At 37.4% G+C, this 21,190-nt stretch overlaps 1 protein-coding gene and 1 long non-coding RNA gene across 4 annotated transcripts in view; one reads left to right on the top strand and one right to left on the bottom strand.

The window, feature by feature from the left end:
• LOC114015436 (uncharacterized) overlaps positions 1–21,190 on the top strand; it is a 95,989-nt gene that overhangs the window by 25,715 nt on the left and 49,084 nt on the right. The gene's annotated exons all lie outside the window — the stretch shown is intronic.
• Positions 13,296–21,190, bottom strand: part of CDYL2 (chromodomain Y like 2) — a 62,038-nt gene continuing 54,143 nt past the window's right edge. For all 3 annotated transcript variants that reach the window (XM_055726622.1, XM_055726621.1, XM_027802951.2), the window contains exons 5-7: positions 20,975–21,185; positions 20,102–20,245; positions 13,296–17,825 (exon numbers count right to left, since the gene is read on the bottom strand). In XM_055726622.1, the coding sequence (XP_055582597.1) occupies positions 17,667–17,825; positions 20,102–20,245; positions 20,975–21,185 (514 nt within the window). In that variant the 3' untranslated portion in view covers positions 13,296–17,666. The remainder of the gene's footprint in view (positions 17,826–20,101; positions 20,246–20,974; positions 21,186–21,190) is intronic.

Here is a 21,190-nt window from a genome sequence, read left to right as displayed (position 1 = left end):
CCTGAAGCTCTTCAGTTCAAAAGTTAAAATAGCTTGATGCAGTAAGGAAGCAAAGTTTTGAGGTTGAGAATGACAGTCTAGATGGAAGAAGTAATATCTTCTAGAAGTAACCTTCCCTGGGTGTGATGTATTTTAAAATGTGTTTGGTAATGAATGCTATAGTTAAATTTAGGCTTGCACAGTAAGCCTGTTTTATAAAGCAATTTCTTTTCAGCAATTTTTTTTTCTCATCTTAGAAGATGATTTTGTAGGATTTTAAATTTTGAGAAAGACTGAAAAATCTTTCTTTTCCTCTCTTCTGTCCACACTTCTTATCTATGTTTAGACCATATAATAATTTCCGAGTGTTTTAATATTAATCAGGGTGACAAGCCAAACCACATTGCTGATCTTTTTGGACATTTTGTTCCTCAAAACTTCACCCCCTTTTACTTTTGTGGCCTCCCTCCTTGTCCCTGCTTTCATTGCTCTTTCCCCAGGGAGGCCTCTCTTGGTCTTGGATACATCTTCTTCTAAACTGGGAACAGTTTTTACCCTTCTGCAAAAGGAAAACTGTAGAGAGCTTAGAAATTCCTTAGCTATGTAAAAATGCAAGCCAAGGTCTAGAATGCCTTCAGTGATGTAATTGAAGTCATTTGAATCTCTGAAGTTTCTTGACAAGGACAGGGAAATGGGGATTTGGCATGCCAATAATAAAATGTTTTAGGAAATCTCTGCTTCCCCATATGTTTTTTCCCCCCACCCTTACTTTTAGAGGCACATCCAATTTGTTAAGAAATACTAAAGAGCAAAAAGAAACTTATTCTGTATGATTCAACATCATATTTTAAATTCATAATTCCTGAAAGGAGAAATTGCACTTGTTTAGTGTTCATGGAATCACCACTAATAAGAAGGAAATAAGTAGCTTTTGTATGTCTCAAGTGAGCACATAGTTCATGTGTTTAGGGTAATGTTTTCAGTGTACATGTGTATATACATTGAAAAAACAAACCAAAATTTATCCCGCTAACATTAACAATATTTCATGAACAGAACGCTGATGAATTTAACACTAATGTTTTCTAATTTCCTGCTCTTCTGAGAATCACTTTTAAACAGGATATTGATTCTGTTTACAAAAAAAGAGCCAGTTTATTAATGTAAAATGGGAGTTGTGCCCAGATGAAAATATGTACTCCCTATCTGCCTTATATTGGAGCTAAATGCTGAGGTTTGCCCACCATCCACAAATAGCATCTGACTTTACAGTAAAGGACTTTTGGGACTTCTCTTTTCTTTTTAATTTTTCTTTCTGTATATCCTTGGTAAATTTCCTGTAGAGATTGCTTGACTGGTATCTGCTGAGGGTCTGGTCCAGTGCAAGTTAAAATATCTAGGTTTTCATTAGAAGGTCCAAGGGTCTAATCCTGACCTGTGGAAATTAGCCTATGTTTTATCACTGCTCTCAGTCCATATAGAGTTATGCCCTTTCCAAAGAGAGATTTGTTGACACCATTCATGCAATATGTATTATTTATTTACAAATATACTTGCTCCATGACTAATTTCTTAGCCACTTTATTTGGCATTTACTTAACTGTGGAGCTGGAAATCTGAGTATGTCTCATGTGTGGATGAATGGTTAGCCTGTGTGATGTTGTTTATTTTTCAGAGGAACCTTAGCATCTCTGAAAGACACTTAAGCGTAGAGTGGTGCACATGTATAGAACAAAAATTTGTCTCCATTTCCCCCTGGTATGTGAGCTTTTAAAAAGCCTTATGTTTTTATTGTCTCTTTCTTGACTTGATCAGTTGAGCACAGTTTTGGAGGTTAGTGTGATAATTTGGATGGAAGGGGAAACTGATGGTGCAGTAAGGTGCTTCATTGATACAATCTGGTTTAGGGGATTTCAGTGAAGAGGACTTAAATATCTTTGCAGATTGAGACCAAAAGGAGTTAATAGGTCACACTGTATGTTTTGCTGGAGCAGAGAATTTGTGTAACTAATCTTACCACCGTAACCTACTTACTTGTTTTCTTTCTATAAGCTGGCTGATTCACTTGAATTCATTTGAACTTTCAAGTATGAACTGATTCATTTGAATGATTGGAATGTACCGATTCATTCAGAAATGCACATATGACCAGAGGAAAAGTAAATAGTAAATTGCAACAAACTTACATTGCAAAGAGGGGAGAGCAAATTCCATCTGCTGTGATGTGTCTGAGTTTAGCTGTATCGGCTGGAGTTTAATTTGGGGAAAAAATAATTTTCTTGTAAATATAATGAAACAATGCAATAGAGCATCTGATATTTTTCTGGTAAATGACTGGTCGTGTACGAAAACCTCTCAGTCTTCCACCCTCACAAATAATTTAAATTCCACCCAATACTTCCAGTATTTTTAAAAGGGGCTGTTGACTAGAGATGAGTAAGCAACCCTTCTCTTGAGATAAAGTAGACTCTTTGGCTTGCAGCCCCTAATTCATTTGTCTTGCTGTCGGTCACAGTGGAAGTATCTTTATATTTTTTGAATCAAATGTTGTTCATAACTATGAACTAAAAAAGTCAATCATGTGATACCCACTAACTGCTTGTTTGCTTGTTAATGTCATTGTGTACTCTGAGAACATTCAATTCTCAGTATCCTTAAATTTCTGTGGTTATTTTAACAATTGTTGTTTATGGACTTTGAAATACTAAGTAAATTAATCAGTGCATTACTCCATGCCTCATGTTTAGGCTAGTTTCTACTTCCCTTCAAATCACTAAAAGCTCTCATATCTAATACTTTTCACTCTGCGGGCTGACAACAAAACCATAGATGCATTGAGTAATTCCAAGTCTCGATTTTGAGAAACATTTGATTTCCCCTTATTACCTTAATAAGAAAATGCACTCAGCCATCCTCTTTTCTTGTAGTAAAGCCTCATCTTCAATGTCTTCTTTTTTTGTGCTTTACCCTGTTAGTTTCTAAGCCCTGTGTTTGTGACATTGTTTCACAGTTCTCTTGGAGTCGTAATGATTTGTATCAGCTGCTACTTGTCTTCTGTCTCCTTGTCTCTTGGTCCCCAGCCTCAAACCCCATTTTTAAATCTTATACAAATTTACTGTGCCTCTTTCTGCTTTGTATTGATCCTGAAGACCTCCCTCTAGTGTGATCATTGTAATAAATGGCACTGTGCAAAGGCTAGGTAGAGTCTAATGAGCAAAACTGGCATATGTCCCATCTGTGGGCTTGATCTTATTTTCATTCAAGTTGGTGAAAAATCTCACATTGATTTTAGTACAGCAAGGTCAATATTAAATTTCCATGTATCTGTATTTATAACTCTGCATTCCTGATGGTGAATTTTCCTTCTTCTGGGACAGGAGTTACGTCTTTGTTTGTCTTAGCACAGCATCTTGGCAACTGAGCCAAACCTGTGTTTGGGATCTCATCTCTATTGTAATAGAATCACAGGATCATTTAGAATGGAAAAGACCTTTAAGATCATCAAGTCCACCTGTAAACCTAACACTGCCGTGTCAACCACTAAACCATGTCCCTTAGCACCACATCTACCAATGCCAAAGTCTAGAAAAAGAAAAAGAAGGCAAAAAGATTTGGGTGTTACTGGTCACCTTGCTGCCACATTGGACCCAGTGAATTTGCCCACTCTGCACTCAGTTTTAGGAATTCTTAAGTGAGAGAATTTTTCCTTTTTGCTTGGCTATATTATATACATATGAGCACTATGTCTGATCTCTGACTGTATACATATTATCACGATCCATTTGTCAGTTTGTAGTGACAATGCAGTACCATAAGGCTTCTACTTGGTTTTGGTTTTATTTTTATTACATGATTTAGTGTTATTTACTAATCAGTCTGGGAAGGTTCCTTGAATTTAACTTACACTGCTGTTAACAGCATGTAACATCCTGCTTTGTAGCTAAGCAGTGGATATATAATACCACATGAAATAAAGAAGGACATAATTCTTCTAAAAATATAACATAGAATTCTGCAGAAAATGAACTTCTGGGTTCTAGGGGCCTGTCTTGCAACAATCTCTCAAATCAAAGCTTCCTTCTGTAAAACTTGAAGAACTGAGTCTGTGGACTAAATCTACACACTTAATGTAGATCTTGTATTGGCCAGCATTGCAATCCCTGAATCTGAGGGTTTACGTGATACACAGCAAGTTAGGTGCTGAGGTATCTAACCAGGTTAGAGTGAAGGATCAGTAACGAAGCAGGAAAGCTCAACAAAAATATATGGCCAATGAAGAGATGCTGTCTGCTTCTTTCAAATGTCACAGCCTTTTTCCAGAATATGGAGTGTGGGCGGTGTAGCTGTAATGCCCTCATCTACTCGATGGATTTGAATCTACCTCCTGCATCATCCCAAAGTATATCCCAAATGATGAACAGGATACTTAGAAGTGAAGGAAGGCTTTCTCAGTGCCTCCCATTGAAACTGTTCTGCTTTGCAAAGAGCAGGTAAATGTTCAGAAAGCCAGTGAGAGAGGGCACATGTCAGGGCACTTGTCTGGGAGGGTGGGAATGAGGTTCCTGTCCTGCTTCAGCAGTGTCGCTTTGTGGATCGGCACAACATCTGGAAAACAAACGGTGGTGCATGTTGTCCCAGGGAAGTCCCGAACAATATGGCGACTAAGTACAAATGGGTTTGAGCAAAAGTAAGGTGCAGGACTGAGCAGCGGCAGATGTAATTAATCAATTTCTTGGCTGCTGCTGCTGCTCAGCGGTCTCCTTGATGACTCAGTTACATGGTGAAATCAGCTTTCTGAATCCAAATTAAAAAAGTGGCTTTTATGAAAAGGGAAGGTTCTTTCTTGGTAATCTGTTCACAAAGTAGAACATTAACCCGCTGCATATCATACTCCCATAATATAAATGTCATCTTCCTTAATGTTCAAAGCACAGGTTTTACACAGTGAAAATTGGGAGGTCTTGCAGAATAGAAATGAGAACATTTTAGAGCATTAATTGACTTACAGGGTGAGAACCTCACCCCAAGCATGTGGGTTTGGCTTTTTGTTCTTGGCTGGTTGTAATTCTTTTCATGTCAGTTGAAGATGACCTATTTTTCTAGTGGTAAGATTTGAATCTCTGAAAAATCTACTGTTCTTGTCAAATGAACAAGGCCTTCCTCCTGTTTTAAAAACATAATTATTTTCTTGTGTATAACCTGTGGTCAGCTGCTTTAATTAAAAAACCAAAACTGTGATTTAGTGTTTTTGTAGATCATATGCAAGTAATACACAGGCAAAAGTAATCCAAGCCTCTGCAAATCCCGTATCTCAGCCTACCTCTGTTTTGTAAAGTGATATGAAGGCTTATTTTCAAGAAGGAATGTTTTTAAACATATGGCAGTTACAGATGTTAAGAATATGACTGCCTGAAAGCTGCATTACTGAGCACATGCTCAAAATGCTACCTTGGTGGACATTCTGGAGTTATCCAGTGCTCATAAAAGCAGGCATTTTTGTGTTTTTAAAGGGATTATTGGCACAATTCTGAGCAAAGACTTTGCCTAAACACTGAAAACTTGGCAGTGAAGACACAAAAGACAGGTTCTCAAAGGCAGCTATGTAAATTTGGTACTTGATTTCCATTGATGCAAATTTTGAAAGAATTGCATGAGGAGATACCCTGTTTTCTTTGACTTGGAAGGAGCCCTGTTGCAACAGGTCGTTCCACAGGTTGTCTTAAAAACAAGTGGAACTATGGCCTCAGGAAATCTGAGGGTTTTAATGGTGCTGAGATGTACCACGTTAGTTTGCAAATCATAAAATAATTTAGATTGGAAGGGCCTGCCAAGCTTTAGTTTAACAGATTAAAATAAAAATAAGTTTTCAAAATTATTAGGTATATTTATAAACTATTTGTCATTGTGATAATTATATGAGTGTTACTTAAATTTGATATAAGAACAAAGAGTACCTTTTCTGGAACAAGGGCCCATGTTCGCAGCAGCCTATCGTTAATTAGTCTAAAAGACACCAATGGCTATTGCTGAGGAATATAAAGATCTATAAAGAGTATAAAGATTCTGTGAGCAACTTTGGGACATGCTGGACTGTCAGCTACTTACTGCATTTATACCACAAGTAAAGAACTACTGTCATCAGTAAGAGGAGCTGTTAGAAAATCAAAATGTCTCTGTACTTGGTGTTATTGGTTGTTATCTTCTAAAGATAATAATATAAATTATATCTAAGTTGGAAATATTTTTCTCTCCAGTACATTTCATTTAATTTCTGCTATGATGGCAGTTTTGTGGGACTGTATTTCAACTTTATCCTTATGCTTTTTTCCCCTGAGCCTTTATCTTCATTGACACATTTTTCAGTTTTAAATATTTGCATTTTCTTTCGGTTGAAATTAATCCTGGCTGTGCCGGGTTTCTTTTGCTGACTGCACTTTTTGCTTACACACACAGCATTATACCTCTCTCACCATACCTAGCTGCAGCAAAACGTTTTGGTGCCTCTTCCACCAGGTTCACTTCTGAATCGAATGTCTAACCCTTTGCTGTGTGGTGCTGGGGACACGTTTCTGCTGTGTCACCCGTGGCGTGGCCAGCCTGTATTGTGTGTGCTTCCTGACAGGCTCTTCCTTGTTTTCCTGGTGGTTTTTAATTATGACTGTGCAGAAGAGCTGCTGGCCTCACTGCTGCTGTGTGTTTATTTGTTCCTGTATGTGTTGAGAATATGATTCATTTTTTTTTTCATTTATGGTGTAATTCCAGTCCATTTATGGTGGCATGCCTTTGTACTTGTTGCATTTTTTTTCAGCACTTTGGATATTTCAATTTTTTTAAATTTATGTTTTTATTTTAACTTCTGTAGCTCCTGTTAAAGAAACTTAAAAGTATGTTTTTAAATAAAAGCCCCTCCTCTGTGACTCAGAGCATAAGTTTCACAGCTTGCCTGTATGCTGGCCACTGTATAGTGGACATTGGAATCCTTTCTGTTTTTAAATGGATTTGCACAGTGCATGAAAACTGAATGCAGCCGATTGCAGAACAGTTTTTGCACTCTTTTTTAGTAGTTATGTATCATTATAGTGCTACTTAAATGCAAGCTGACTAAACATTTTATTAGTATTTTACTACTTAATTAACAACTATCGCTGAAAACAGTCCCCATACTGAGACTTACTCCACTTAAGCATCCCTCCTGATGAAATGTAACTCCACATTTGAAGGAATATATGACATTCTGTGGAATGTTTTTTCTTGGTTGTTTCCTGAAAGTGAGCCACTTATTTAGTGCTGAGTATCTGAAATTATTTAAAACAGTATCTGCTTATGCTTTCTGTATAAAAAATGCAGTCTATATAAATAAAATTCTCAACAATAATTCACATTCTTATATGGGTGAAGAGCCTTTATACAACGAACCACCAAGTTGTAAAGTGTTCAGATTTTTCTGCTGCTAAATCAACAACTGTATTAGTCTTGTGGTGCCACTGCATGTGCCCCTTTCATTTGGTCTGTTACTCTTCTGATTTGTTCAATATGTTTGCAAGCAGCGTAAACTGGTATAACCTGCAGATGTTAGCATTTCCCAGGAATGTACACACAGAAGACCAAAAGGGTGTTTGGGTATGGGTGTGCAAGAATGGGCAAATAATTTTCTATTTGTAACTGGATTTTTATTTTTTTTAAAAAAGTGAAATAGTGCTCTAGAGAGTTCTGGAGCTCTGCAGGATTTCTGGGAATTAGTGCTGGGATAATGATGGAAGATTACTTAGAACTTTCTGCATACAGGAAAGATGTGTCATGATTTCCTTCCATATACTGCAAGCTGACAATCTTCTACATTCCTCTTTCTTCATGAATGTCAGATGGAGGAATTTAGCAGCATACATGGGGAATTTGCGTTCAGAACTGAAGTTCTGTAGGACTTTATTCTGTTCTTATGCTTGTGTAAGTCAAGTGTAAACCATGACAGAATCACTCACAGTGAGCAACACTGGTTTCGCATCAAAGTTATTCTTCAGTCATACTTCTGTATTTCCAGGCCGTAAGATCATGGTGAATGGGGATGCAGTGTTTGAAGAGATAACCTCCTCCTTGCTGCTGTGTTCCTCTGTGGGAGGTTGCCATCTTTCAAGTATCCTAGATCAACCGTTTGAGCTCGTAGCTCAAATTTATCTTCTTTGTTGCAGAGACAGCTGTCTAATCTGCAGTCCCTGCTATGGTTGCTGACATCTGGCAGAAAGACAGGGGTGAAGGCTGGGGTAAAAGTCTTTTCAGTCACTGCAGCAGGGTTTGGCAGGGCTTGTGTCTTAATGCCATAGGTGACTGGTTTTGTCTAAACTTTGGGCTTAGGCTTTATGAGGGCTGTTAGATGGGAGAAAAATTCTTTCATAGATTTGGGCAGGGAAACTGTTAGAATTTCTACCCTGGTTGTACTTTAGATGTCTGTACAAACTAATTCTTATCTCCATAGTTTCACAGCCCAGGCTTAATCCAGGGCAGGACAAATAATAACATTAAAGGGACGTTACTGGCTGTGAGTTGAGTTCCTGTAGAAGACGGCTCAGGCTGTGGAGTTCAGTGGGGCAAGATGTATAAAAAGAATTATTCATTTGTGTAGGCGTTTGTAGGACTGAGCAGCAAGAGGTATGGCAGAGCTAGCTGTTCTCAGCCTTTAACTGGAAGCTGTAGCTGTTCCTTAATGGGGGTAAGCTGTAAATTCACAGCTGGTCTATAATTACCCTTAACTAACACTGTGAAGTAATAACTAGAGTCTTTTTTTTTTTTTTTCCCTTTCCCCTCCTCCACAGGTGTCCAATGTGGTTATTTACACCTGTGAGGAGTACCTAAGAAAGTAGGTATAAAATGCTGCCATTCTGGTTTGACAGTGTTTAACAACATTGTAAATGAGTGTTCAAATTTTCAGGTGGAAGACTGGGACCTTTTTCAAATATTGTTCAAATATTTTTTTTTTTTTTAAATCCTTGATCTTTTCATCCTTTTTTGTTATTCTGAATAGAATATCTAGGGTCATCATGCAAAGTGATGCTTCAGTGGGGAATTTCTTAAGAGGGATTAATTTTAAAATGATTTAGGAAATCTCATGATTTCATCAAACACTCCACAATAACACTGTGAAGCAAAGTAGCATGCACAGATACTCCTTTGGGAGTATGACAGGTCATTTGAGCTGTATTTTCTTCAGGAAATCTACTCCTTTTTATACGTGTGCAGGTTTTAGTATTATAGATCTAATGCTCCCATGAAACCCTTCTGCACTCAGCCTTACTTTGTCAGAGTAAGGATCATAGGACCAGACTGATAACGTGTTTATGAACCTCTTTCTTATCAGTTTGCCGATTGCTATTTTCTTAAGCATTTGTCCTAATGTAAAATTTGAGAGCTTCTGTAAGTTGGAAGAAAATTGAGATAATTGCCTGTACTAATGGAGAAAAAAATTCCACCTTTTTTTTTTTTTATGGAATTTTTCATTCTGTTTGTAAGAAAAGCATTCTCTGGAGTGAGGGTTAAATGCATTCTTGACACTTGATTCCGTACCCTGCCTGCTGACTCACCATTTTGTTGGCACACAGCCATGGTACAGTTGTGCAGTATGTTTACCAAGTGCTTGAATCGCAAATAGAGTGCTGTTGGATTTTCTCATACTTGAAACGGTTGGGAAAAGTTTTAGCCTTTCAAATTAGCTATATCGCAGCCTACTTCTTTAAAGCTCAGTTTAACCTTTCAACAGGTTTTTTGAGAAAGTGGGTTTATTTAAGAAACGTCATTTAGAGAGGGAGAGTATCTTCGTGTTCAAACCAGTTACAGCCATGTATGGAAGAGCAATCCTATCAGGTCTGATATGTTTTGGGATATTTCTTTCCAACTGGCATCACATTAGCATTGGGGAAAATAAGTCTGTTTTATCCTGTTACATGTAAATACATGAAAAACAGAATGTCTTGTTTGTCTGGTCTGATTAAGCTAGGCACAGCGTAGTGCTCAGGCTGGTATGGGAATTACAATCACCTTGTCCATTGCTTTTTTCAGATGGTCTGGTCACTGGCGTAAGGAACATGCAGGTTGCTTTATAGTTAATACCTTACATTTTTTCAGGTGTCATTCCAGGGAGCAGCCCTATGCAAAGGCGTGATGAAAGGTCATTATGGCAGGAAAACCCACAGAGGGCTGGACCACTGATATTATTAAGGCTTGCTTTCAGAAATAGAGGATCAGGGTCGAGCAATTGTTGACTCCAGATCCTGCACTCCAACCAGTGGGCATGCTGCTGCTGATCAGCAAAGCCGTGCTCATCTGACCTTTACCCTTGAAACAGTAGGGAATCCCTCGGCAGCTCAGCTGGCAGGAGTTTTGAGTTGTTGCTCATTATGAGCCTAATGGGCAAGAAGTGGACTTGGAGTCCGAGTCCCTGACAAACAACTCGCTGCAGCTGCATACAAAATAAACAAGTGAGAGGCTAAGATAATGCAGATCTTGAATAATTAGGCACGGGCAGAATTTTCTGTGAATGCCTTTATCCATTTAATGAACCCCTTGTACAAAGGGAATACCCTAGAACCTGGTAGGCAGCATATGTAATTGCTAACCAGAGGGCTGGAAGGACAGTGGTGTATGTAGCACTTATTTACAGACACATCACAAACACATTTTGGGATGACTGTGAATAACTTACGTCTAGATGACAGTAATTAACTTAATTCTAACAAGTCAAGATTGCCACTTAGTGTTTAAATCATTTTTCAGTATAGAAACCCTAATGTTAGATGCAGCTTTTTATCTAACATCTGAGCCCATTTCAAACATGACTCTTGGTTGCAAAGAGCATTTTCACTTTTCTCTTTATAGTTGTTCACCAACACATTTCTATAACCAATGTACAAAATAAGTTTCACAGATGTTACATAGTCATCCAGAATCCAAGCCGACAAATGTGTCTGAAGAGCTGGGGAAGGTTAAAACACAGCAGAGCATGTCTTTCTAGTAACAACAGTCAGGGATAAAATTGAAAATGTTGAATTTTATTGAAAATTTCTTAGACGCTGTGGTTAAATTTTCAACTAAGGATAGAGAACCCTGTCTCCTGTGCTAATTATGTCTTTCTGATCAGTGCCATACTATTTTTCGAAGAAGGTGGCTACATGATATTCCCTGTACTATTATGGTGAAGGAGTTTGCTGTGGCATCTGTCAACCACTGAGGCTGACCTAGAAACAACAGAGTCAGTAGGAGGATCTTCATTGATCTGAGTGGCTTTTGACTTAGATCCACAGAGTTTGTTCAAGTGACACTAGTGCCAGGAAGGGATAAGGAAAGGTGATACAGTTTAGCTTAGGATTTTTAAAGTTATTAAACAATAAACTTTTTCCTCTTTCCAAAATGAAAATCTCCTTCTCCCATAGTACTTTTGACAGTTCCAGGTGAAAATTACTGTGTCAAGCCAGATGGACTCAATAATTGGAATTCAACAAGGTTTTTCATGGTTCTATTATTATTTTACAGCTGTAATAAGCAAATTTTGTTAAACCAAGGAAAAAGTATAAATTAAAGCAAAGTGGTGCTAGCACAATTCAAATGGTTTGAATTCTAGAATGGGCTGTTAGTCTGGCTTTCTTAGCAATTTGAAACTCCGTGCTATGATTGTAGATTGGTATTGAGGATAAGTTAGACATCAGAGTCGTGAACAGATGCATTATGTTTTATTAAATTTTATAATCTTCTGAGGTGGTTTCATGAAAAATAAGGCACCAGGGAGAGGTGAATTCCTGAAGTTAATGGGCCCAGAATTTCACCCTCTGACTTCTTCCTCCTCAACCAAACTGTCCCCAGTCTGACTTCTGAGACCTGATTTGCTTAAAAGTCCCAGAGTCTTTAAAATGGTGTCCTGGTTTTCTCACGTGCTTTCATTTGCTGTTCATGTTTCAGAACCTTTCCTTGTTCTTTCCATATGCAATAATGTTTCTGTTATTCAAAACTCAAAATGAGGAAGGGCATGTGTTAGTTTATGTAGGGCTTTGATCTGTTTGAATACTTTTTATATTCTAAGTGGTATTAATACTTGCCCATTCTTTTATACATGCAATTCATAGACTAGTCTTTTGTCTGCTTAAATTTGTAGATTTTCTTTATATCTACTTAATGGATGCCTCTTCCATGTAGTTTGTTCATATATTAATTTACAGCAACAAGGACTAACATTTATCTTGCTTTAAAAAACCTTCACTTGACAAAATATTTGGGTGAATCTTTAAATTTTAAAGAATTTTTGCTTTCCTTTAAAAATGAGTTATTTGAAGTAAAATTCACATGTTGGCGATTTATGTTAAGACCAAAACTTATCAATAGAACTGTTAGACAAGAAAGGTATCATACTCTGTTTATCATATGCACATTGCTTACTGTCCAGTGCAGGCTACGGTAAGTTGTTTCCTGACAAGAGTCACTGTAATAAATAATTGGATTTGTTGATGGTGAAGCAAGACTAAAGTGCTCAATCCTCTGCTCTAAATAGCTAACCACAGTTTTTACTAACAGTGTCTGCAAGTTTAAAACTAACCAATATAACTGCTAGAACATAACTGTTGTCCTTCGAATGAAGCGTAGGTTGTTTTTTCAGACCTTGTTGTATAGGTGGCTTGGGTTACACTGGATCCCTGGAAAAATATCCTTACAGTAATTACAGAATTAATTTACAGTTACTTTTTTAATCATGGATACATGACTGGAAACAGCATTCATGGACGCTACAGCGAAACGATCACCTTGTATACAAGAGACCCGATGGAAGGATTGCCACCTATAACCATGCAGGACCTCGGGGTGATCCAGCTTCACACTGCACCAAGGGGGTTCTGGGCTGAATCTTGGCCTCCCTGCCAAATAGCGCTTCAAAATCAAATTCCCTCACGTGGAGCCAAAATGCTGTATGCAGTAGTTGGTTCTGGGCAGATATGCTGTAGGTGACATGCACATATCAAATAGTGGAAGTAATAACGGTGGAGAAGATGTCCTAGAAGTGTATTTATAAGACAGTTCTCGGTAGTTTTCTTGGATTTGATAATGAGATGATAAATGAGATGTATCATGATGAATAATTTCAGAGAGTTCTTACTGCACTGTCTTTTAGTGCCCTGTTCTTTGCCATTTGAAAACAAAACCAGTTTTAAGTTTAATTTCTTTTAAAAAGCCTGCTGTATGCCTGCTTTCTTTTAAAAGGCGTGAGTCCATGAATTAGCTTTACCATATATCATACAAGGGTCTGTCATTCTGATTATGTAAAATTGAAAATCACTGCATTGAAATGAAGTTTCGATGTTTTTATTCAAAGCAGCTTCTCACAATGTATAAATACTGCATATTAACACACATGAAAAATACAACTTCTAAGGCACCCAGAAATGTGTCCATACACTAGTTACAGGACCATCAACAAATAAATTGTGTACAATTTGATCTAGACAGTCAATATTTGATATATCAGAAGATACAAGTCCCTCAGTACTGTACCAGTTTCAGAAAATATTTACAACACTGTGATATAGGGGTGCCTGTACCCTTATAATATTATAATATGTACTCATTACAAATATTAGAAACTGTTTTAGTCTGTTCCATGGCATTCTGACAAAATAACTTAAGGGCCTAATTTGCAAAGTTCTACAATTAATTATTTGTGCAAGTTCTGAAAATAAATTTACATTGACATAATTTGTGAATTTTTGGTTCTTTGCTTCATCTCAGAGGTTTGGTAATAAGCCTTACCAATAGACATGCCATCCTAGCTGAACATCACTCCTTTCCCAATAGGTCAGTGGATACCTCTTTTCCCCTTACACTTGACATGGATGAGAATGCAGTGTTTGTAGCAGAAAGAGACTATTTGATCTCCAGTACAAATGTCAAACTAGTTCACTGGCGAAGGAACTAATGCTTTGTTAGAATAATGCAATTCTTTGGTCCTTTGTTTTTATGGAAGGCATAATATTTTTATTCACTAAAAATTGAAATTCTGTCTGTGAGTAAGCAAGCTAGTGAATGACTTTCATTGTAGTATTTAAAATAGCAGTAAAGAGATTTAATATGGCTTAAAACATACGGTTAATTGGGCAGACACAGAGAACACATCTAGGATACCGAGTACCCAAATGTACTATGATAAGATTGTCTATAAGTCTCTTATGTAAACTTCTTTAGTGTCTCCTAAAGAGTGCTGGCTTTAGCCAGATTTGACTTTTATAGACCCAGCCACACAAAGCCTGAGATTAAACTACTGTGGTTGGGAGCACAAATGCACAGTTTATATATAACAAAGCCCATGCTGACAAGTCTACCTATGTTGTTCAAAACAAACAACCCGTATTATCCTTTTCACAAGAAAAACTTAAGGCCCTGTACTCTGATTTGCTAACTTTCTTACAGCAATTATTTGGGGAAGTCCTTAGCACTACATAAGCAATTATGTAGCTTTAAAGATTTCTTGTACCTAATGGTAAGGCTTATTCACAAATGCAATACATTTATAAATTACATTTAAAACTGTACAGGCTGGCAAAATAATAAAAAAACCCCACCAAAATAAAACAAACCCCAACCAAAATTGTCTCTTCATCCCTAACATTAAAAGAGCATTTTATTCTAATGAAAAACTATTGGCACAAAACCATTATATTATAGGTTAAAAGAACAGTTAATAGTAGTGAAAAAGATTGCCTAAAACGCATACCCTAACCTACGACAGAAATATAAAAGTTTATATTCTGAAAATATATACTGTATTAAAGTTTGTAAGCTTATTCATTTAAACAGAAATGTACTGAAATAGTAAACTAAGCAACACTTATCTACAGCAAAAATATACATGCAGGACAACACAAAATAAATTGCTTACCTTTAATATCTACAAATGCAAAACTGTAGATTTTTAAAGATTGTACAAAACAATTTACACGGATAAAATAACATACTTAACAACAAATTGCATTTATACTCTTAAATACTGTGAATATTAGTAAAGGTACCCAGACTAATATGTACAGTACATCTAGATATCTGAATACCTAGCAAGGACAGAAACACAAGAGAAAATTGATTCTGATCTTTAAATACTGGAAAAGAAGCTTTTGACATTGTTATTACTCTTTTTTGAAGGGAAAATAGATTCCATGAAAACTAGACTGTAACTGTATAGATATGAATAATTAAAAATGTTAACTATGGTTAGCGCTTGCTTTAATGGAAAAATAATTATAGAAAATGTATTTCAACCATTCCTTTGTCATAAAAAATGCTAAGATACAGATATCTGAAAATTCAGATGAAATGATGCAGTTTAGAGGTCTAACAACTTACGATTCTTCTCTGTTTGAAAATCTCATATGGAAAGCATACCTTCACATTGCTGAGCAATTTTCTATATTAATCTACAAAACCCAAGCACAGTATTGAAATAAACTTCCTAATATCTTATTAACACATGACTAGGAGTTATGGCTCTCTGGACGGGAATAAAGGAAATAAAGGAAACTGAGGAATCACGGTACTTTCCATTGCTTTTTTTTTTCTTTTTTTTTCTGAAGTCATATGCTGGAGGCCTGATTGTGCAAACACGTATGCATGTGAGTGGTTTTCACTTGAGTAATCCCTCTCCTTTCAATGGGACTGCCATACAAGTGACTCACGTGCACATACTGGCATAGCAGGGGGTCCTGTGGCCTTGAGCCAACCAAGTCTTTGCGCACGCGCTCTGTGGCACGGCTGGCAGGTTGTGGAAATAAGCAAGTCTTCGTATAAAACAAGTGGTGCATCTATCACTTCAAATAGTTATCGAAAGAGTTCTTTAAAAATAAGTTACTTGTTTTGGTAAGGTTTTCTTGAAAACATTTAAAACAGGCTAATTAGAAGCCAGATTTTGTCTTTTTAATGAAGAATTTCCATGAGAACCTCTGCCTCTAGGGTAATGATTTCCTTAAAATTCAGTGGTACAATTAGGCCATAGAACAGCTGTTCTAATTATTTGTGGAAAAAGAAATGTTACATTAATGTGTTGAAGGCTACTGTTTACTATAATCACCTGTTTGTTAACTTCACAAAGGCTTTGTTAAAACTCTTCATGGAAAGACCAGGAGGGAGAAAACCTAGCAGCCTCATTTGCAGAGGTTTAAACCAAGAAGCAAGTCACTGAGCTCAAGGATGGAGAGCAAGTACACAAATTACAAAGCAAACAAATGTGCAAAGCTTCTGCTTCAAGAGGTTTTAATTTGGGCGTACTAAATGGCAGGTGAAGTCACAGAGCATGCTTGTGTTATTTCCATATTAATTGCCTTACTAGCAAGAAAGAACTGAGAAAAGATCCAGTGTTCTGAAATCAGTGTCACTGAAAAGTACTGGGATCACATTCTAAAATAGCAGATTGGATTTTTGTCGTTTATTGTGGACTGCTTTTATGGATAGCCGTAAGTTCTTGTAACAGATGGTGGGGTGGCCAGATGTGGAGAGCTGGGAAAAGCGAAACAAAACCTCTCCCTCCACTTGGTTCAATGCCTAGCACCTTGTATAAACTGTTGGCCCACACCCAAAGGCCTCCAGAGCAGAAATTATCTCACACCTGAGGAATCGGGCAACTAGACTAAGGCTCATAAGGATTTGCTTTTAGACTTCAGACCAAAAGGGGATGTTTAAACCTGAAAAACAGTACGATGCCACATAACGGCACCACTCACCCTGTTACTGATATCTGGCTAACAGGAATATAGTAAACGTAAATAAAGCATCTTGTTGGCAAGCCCTTCAGTGCTCCTCAAGAAGGCAGAAAGAGAAGAGAGACTTAAGGGGGACTCACTGTTTCAGAATCCACTTTTTTTCCCTTAACCCTGGCAAATGAATCTATTTCATACAATTTTATACATAGAGGAGCATGCACATGGCTGCTTCTTTTACTCTCCACAGCATTCTGTATGTTTTCTATATATTCTTTATTTTTCTACACATTTTGCTAAAAATGTGTTTGCATTCTCATGTGATGCCATTAATTCAGTCAAGGGAAGTATGAAAATAAGATCTGTGATCAATAAACAGCTGAATATGAACACAAAATAAATAAGTTAAATAAATTCAACAAAGAAAAAAATCCTAGTAGTTTTTGTAAAGCTAACTTTACATATTATACATATAAATTATCAAATTTTTCCATTACACTGTTAGAACTTAGAAAAAAATAATTAAAATATTTCTAAAGCATGGTGTTTGGGTCTACAAAATATCGTGCCGACCCAGTTTTTAGATTGAGCCCTCTGTGTCAGCCCAGATGTGTTGCAACAGCAAGAATAAGTTAAGAAGGACAGACAAAATAAATCATTACAGATGGTATGCCTTATTGGGCCTCAGTGGTGCTTCTCAGCACATGGAATGTATACTTTTATCTGGATGAGCAATGTGAAAGATGCAGCCCTCTGCAGAGATTACGTGCACTGAACAAGCCTGCCTACTTCTCGGTTACACAAAATCAAACCAGCTACAAGCAGCTGTGTAGCTCACAAGGAAATTGACACAACCATATGTATTAGGATACACCGTCACAAACTCCTCACTGATGCATTGCCTCTGCTTTTCAAACACAGGTAATGTTTGACTCGGTTCACAAGTGGAGCATTTTCTCTTTAAGTTAGGCCAAGACATCAGACTTCATAAATTTTGTCTTGCAAGTAGCTGAACAATGAATCCAGTCCTTTGGAAGAACTCCACAGCTGTTTTAACATCTGACACTCTTTCTCATTCACATCTTCAAGTCCGGATTTCAGGAAGCTCCGCACAAGACATTTGGACTCTTCCAATACCTAAAGCCAAAATATCACTCAGTATTTTATTTTGAATCTGAAAGAATTACTGTAGATAATGGCATGAACAGCATTTTTACACTACTAACTCTGTTTTGCCATCTAACACTCTGAGCACAGAAATTAGAATCGAATTACAGCCATAACTCCACTTGCTGATAGTCAGCATCTTTCAGAATTAGGGACTTCTGAAGTTTATGTGTTAGTGCCAACATTTTTAAAAGAAATGAGGGATTCTGAAGTACCTTACTTTATTGACGGTCTGCCATGAAGCACTAGAAGGAGCTGAACTTGCCCCTGTTGAAAATGTGATCTCTTGAAATGAAAACGTGTGAGGCGTGATATAGTGGCTACCTGTTTTCTGGAAGATAGTCTTGAAGATTACAGAGGCTAGAAACCCAAATGTGGATGTCCATCATCTTTAACAATTTTCCCCTCATGCATCATTTCTTTATCAAAACAGAAATTAATAGGAAGGAGCCTTTACTGCAAATATCTTTTAAAGTTTATTTATGTACATTTTTATAAAAGTTAAATATTTTATAAAATGTGTTAAGCAAAACAAGCACCCTCTGACTGTGCTCTGGAATTAGATCTGCTTAGCCTGTACAAGTAGTCATAACAAATCGCCTAAGGTTTTTGCAATGGAAAGCCCAATCTCAAGCCCTTAGTAAGTGCTGCAGGTTCTTAAAGGCATGAACAGAAGGTCCATGGTTGCTCCCATAGTTCGGTTCGTTTTTCCTAGACACATTTTTAAACACGTTGAGATTGCATCCTTTAAAATTCTTTTTGAAATATGTAACACCACTATGTATCTCACAAGGACCCAACTAGTCAAACAAACCCATTAATAATTCATACATTACTGATTTTCTGAGGGCAGAACGTTTAATGTAAACTAATACAGTGCTTATGGTAAGGGAGACACATACTCACTACTTAGCTTTGTCAACACGTTAAGCCCCGTTCCTGTCTGGGTTACAGGTTTTACACCTGTTGTAACTTTTACTATTTTGCTATTCCAAAGCAGTATTTCTCTTTAACTCAAGTAAATGGTGTTAATTGCAAATTGTGGGGCCTGTGTGGCTTTGTGGTCCGTTTGTGAACAGGTATCTCCAGTGAACTTGGATGAGCTCATCATATTCATTGCTGTTGTGACTTCAGCCCGATTTCCATTTAGGATCTCAGAGAGTAAATCTAGTCTTCGACAGTTTTAACTCTCATCTTTGTCCACAAGTCATCACCACTTTTTCTAACAGTTCTCAAGAGAAAATTTCATTGACAGCCAACAACGGGGAAGGAAGGAAGAATTCACAGTAAGGCCCAGAGGTTTTCCTAACTCATATAATACACTTTATATCAGCATGATCAAATAAGCTTATGCTGCATTTCCAGAGTTTCATTCTGAATGTCTTCTGTGAGATCTAATCTACGCTTCATTTAATTAAAAATCGCCTGTGTCTCTACCTTCTCTTTTACAAAGGATCTTTTAAATGAAACTGAGGGATGCTAAGACAGTTTCAGGTATAGGAAGTACAGCAAGAAACTGCAACAATTTTCACTTTAGTTAGTGCAGTTTTACTGCAGCCACGATCACTTTCTTCACTGCATTTTTTGTTAAATGAGGATGTGCCCAGAATGGCAGTATATCTGCCTGAAGGGAAAAAATCTTAGGAAGTTAAAATAGGAAAGGATTTTCTTTCAACTCTTATGTACACAAAAGGAAAGTTCTAATACACTGTGACCAGACTGTGTTCAAATCCCTCTGTGTCTGCATCTCACCTCTCCTTCACAGTAGAGGTTAGCTGGCACTATCCTACCCTTCTGGTGCACTGTGCAGAACATGTTGCAGAATCAGGAACTATGCAGGTGCAAAAAAGAGAAGTGAGACTCAGCTGCAACACAGTAGGCCAGGACAATGGAAAGGCAAATACATTTTCTTACTGGCCCTGCAGAGATTTCCCAGCACAGTTACATAGCTTCAGATTCTTCCACCTTCATGAGGGAAACCTGTGCTTAAACCATCTTTCAAAATCTGGGGCAAGGAGGTTCCACTCATGTTGAATACTTGTAAAGATGGGGAAAGGAAGTAATCCTCCCTGCCCCTGAAAAACAAGAAACTCCACGACCTCACTGATCCCTACCGAGATTTTCTGTGTTAGCCTTCTCTCACAGGTATGGTTGTGGAAACTGAGGACCCACCATGTGATAAGCCTTGGGAACACACTTTACCTCTGTGAAATGTAATTTAATTACAAAGGAGTTTGATTTCTTACCACTGCACTGCAGGATGCCATTTCTTTCACTCGTAGCATCACTTCTTGGCTAAATGTTGTTGGCCAAAATACTTGTGACACTAGTCCTCTGCTGCAGGCTTCCTGTGCTGTCAGCTTTCTCCCACAGAACAACATTTCATTTGCCTGTGAAACCAAAAGATTACTTGTGATCTTGGGTTATAATTACCTTAAAAAATTTCCATAGTTGTCTGCTATTTTCAAAATTAAATTTACAAATGGTCTCTTGTATCTTTCCATGCTGCAAAACACTTTAAAAGGAGTTTCAGTAGCTATTTAAGGATTGTGCAGGTGGCCAGAGCACAGCATGGATTTCATTTAAGAGAAATGTGCTGGCATGCATGATGAATCTGTATTGCTGATTTTACAAGAGTAACTGTCAGTGATACTGTGCCAAGAGTCATGGAACCTAGTATGAAATATTTTGTGGGGCAAATTCTGCTTTGTTATACTGGCCAAAACTAAGCAACCTTACTGGAATTATTATGGATTGCCTTTAGAAAGCAGAGAGCAGTATCTTGGTCAGTTACTGCACAATCCTAACACAATACAGACAAGCACTCTGCAACATTATTCCACTAATGCATTTCTTCCCTTTTCTAGCATGACCTTGACAATGTTTGCTTTTTTCAACCTGTGTTCAATCTTTTTGGTGTATAGCAGGTGTAATATATTGAATTCTGAGGTCATTTTGTGATTAAAAAATTGGATGGGATTAGATGAACGTTCCACAGGGTTCATTTCCATCCATGGCAATTAAGAGAAACAGTTGTTTTCTGTCTTACTTTTTAAAGAGAGAAAGAAGAGCATGAGTTTAAGAAAAGTTCTTCAGCAATTTGAGGTGGAAAACCTTACCAGTGCAACACCCAGAATTTGTGGGAATGTGTATGATGAGCAGCCAGCTGGAGTGAGTCGGATTGTTGCGTATGGTGTCTGAAACCATGCCTTCTCACTTGCCCAAACGATATCACATAGTGGTAAAATAGAAGCTCCTAACCCAAGAGCAGGGCCGTTGATAGCAACCACAATTGGCTTCTTAAACTGAATAAAAGCTTTTACAAAATCCCTAAA

The sequence above is a fragment of the Falco cherrug genome, chromosome 14, assembly GCF_023634085.1.
Source record: "Falco cherrug isolate bFalChe1 chromosome 14, bFalChe1.pri, whole genome shotgun sequence".
NCBI classification, from domain to species: Eukaryota; Metazoa; Chordata; class Aves; order Falconiformes; family Falconidae; genus Falco; species Falco cherrug.
This window is presented reverse-complemented; position numbering and strand designations above follow the sequence as displayed.